Here is a 1,032-nt window from a genome sequence, read left to right as displayed (position 1 = left end):
TTACATTGGAATTGCATTAAATATCATAGGTGACTTGACTACTTTCCAATTCCTGATTTCTGCCGCTACACCACACGAGAGAATCCAATTGGCATCCCCATCAAACATGTCATCTTCAGCTGCCGCAATATGGATTTCACTTGTTGGTCTTGCACTTTGGAAACTCCGTCGGATGTCACAGATAGGAATCCTTTCGATTCTTGGCTCTCGATTTTCAATTCGAGCTAATCTTTTTTCTTTTTTCCCTTTGACCAATCTTCGTTTGTCATCCCTGGTGGGTTTGTAACCTAAACCCCACTTATCTCTATTTTCAGGAAGTTCCAACGGTTCTTTGAGCCCTTCTTCATCCTTCCCCAACCCGTGCCATGGATGGTGTCCTCTGCTTGACATGAACTTAGCCACCATAATAGCAGTGTTTGACATATGTGGTTCTATAGGTGTCGTCTCGACATAAGCGGTGTCCACGATTTCTAGTGTTTGGAATGCAGTTTCTAGAGCGTCTTCTGCCGTCTCAATATAAGGTGTGGTGGACAAATTACTCACCAACAAGTCTCCTTCTCCCGACATGATTACCAATTGGTCATTTACCATATACTTCAGCTTTTGGTGTAAGGTTGACGGCAGTACACCGGCAGAATGGATCCATGGCCTACTCAATAAGCAACTATAAGCGGGTACAATATCCATCACGTGAAACGTGATTTCAAATGTGACCGGGCATATTTGAACTGGGAGATCGATTTCCCCCATTACTTCTCTACGACTCCCCTCGAAAGCTCTAACAACCATGGGACTTGGTCTCATATATGTACACAAGGTAGTTTTGCTAATGTTGATTTTGATATGACATTCAGCGAGGAGCCATTGTCTATGAGGACTCTTGACATTATATGGTCGAGGCACATTACCGATATGTGTAGTGCTTTATTATGCCCTCTCCCTTCGGTCGGCAGCTCATCATCTGTGAACGTTAGGTGATTGTTGGCTGTGATGTTATTTATGATGCCTCCAAATTTGTCAACGGTGATGTCG

General features: G+C 43.6%; 1 protein-coding gene across 1 annotated transcript in view; it reads right to left on the bottom strand.

The window, feature by feature from the left end:
• LOC140919380 (uncharacterized) overlaps positions 1 to 1,032 on the bottom strand; it is a 2,454-nt gene continuing 1,422 nt past the window's right edge. The window contains exon 2 of the mRNA XM_073365388.1: positions 1 to 879. Coding sequence (XP_073221489.1) covers positions 1 to 879 — 879 coding nt within the window. The remainder of the gene's footprint in view (positions 880 to 1,032) is intronic.

Source organism: Cicer arietinum, chromosome 2 (assembly GCF_000331145.2).
Source record: "Cicer arietinum cultivar CDC Frontier isolate Library 1 chromosome 2, Cicar.CDCFrontier_v2.0, whole genome shotgun sequence".
NCBI classification, from domain to species: domain Eukaryota; kingdom Viridiplantae; phylum Streptophyta; class Magnoliopsida; order Fabales; family Fabaceae; genus Cicer; species Cicer arietinum.
The sequence above is the reverse complement of the archived record's forward strand: the minus strand, read 5'-3'. Positions and strand labels throughout refer to the sequence as shown.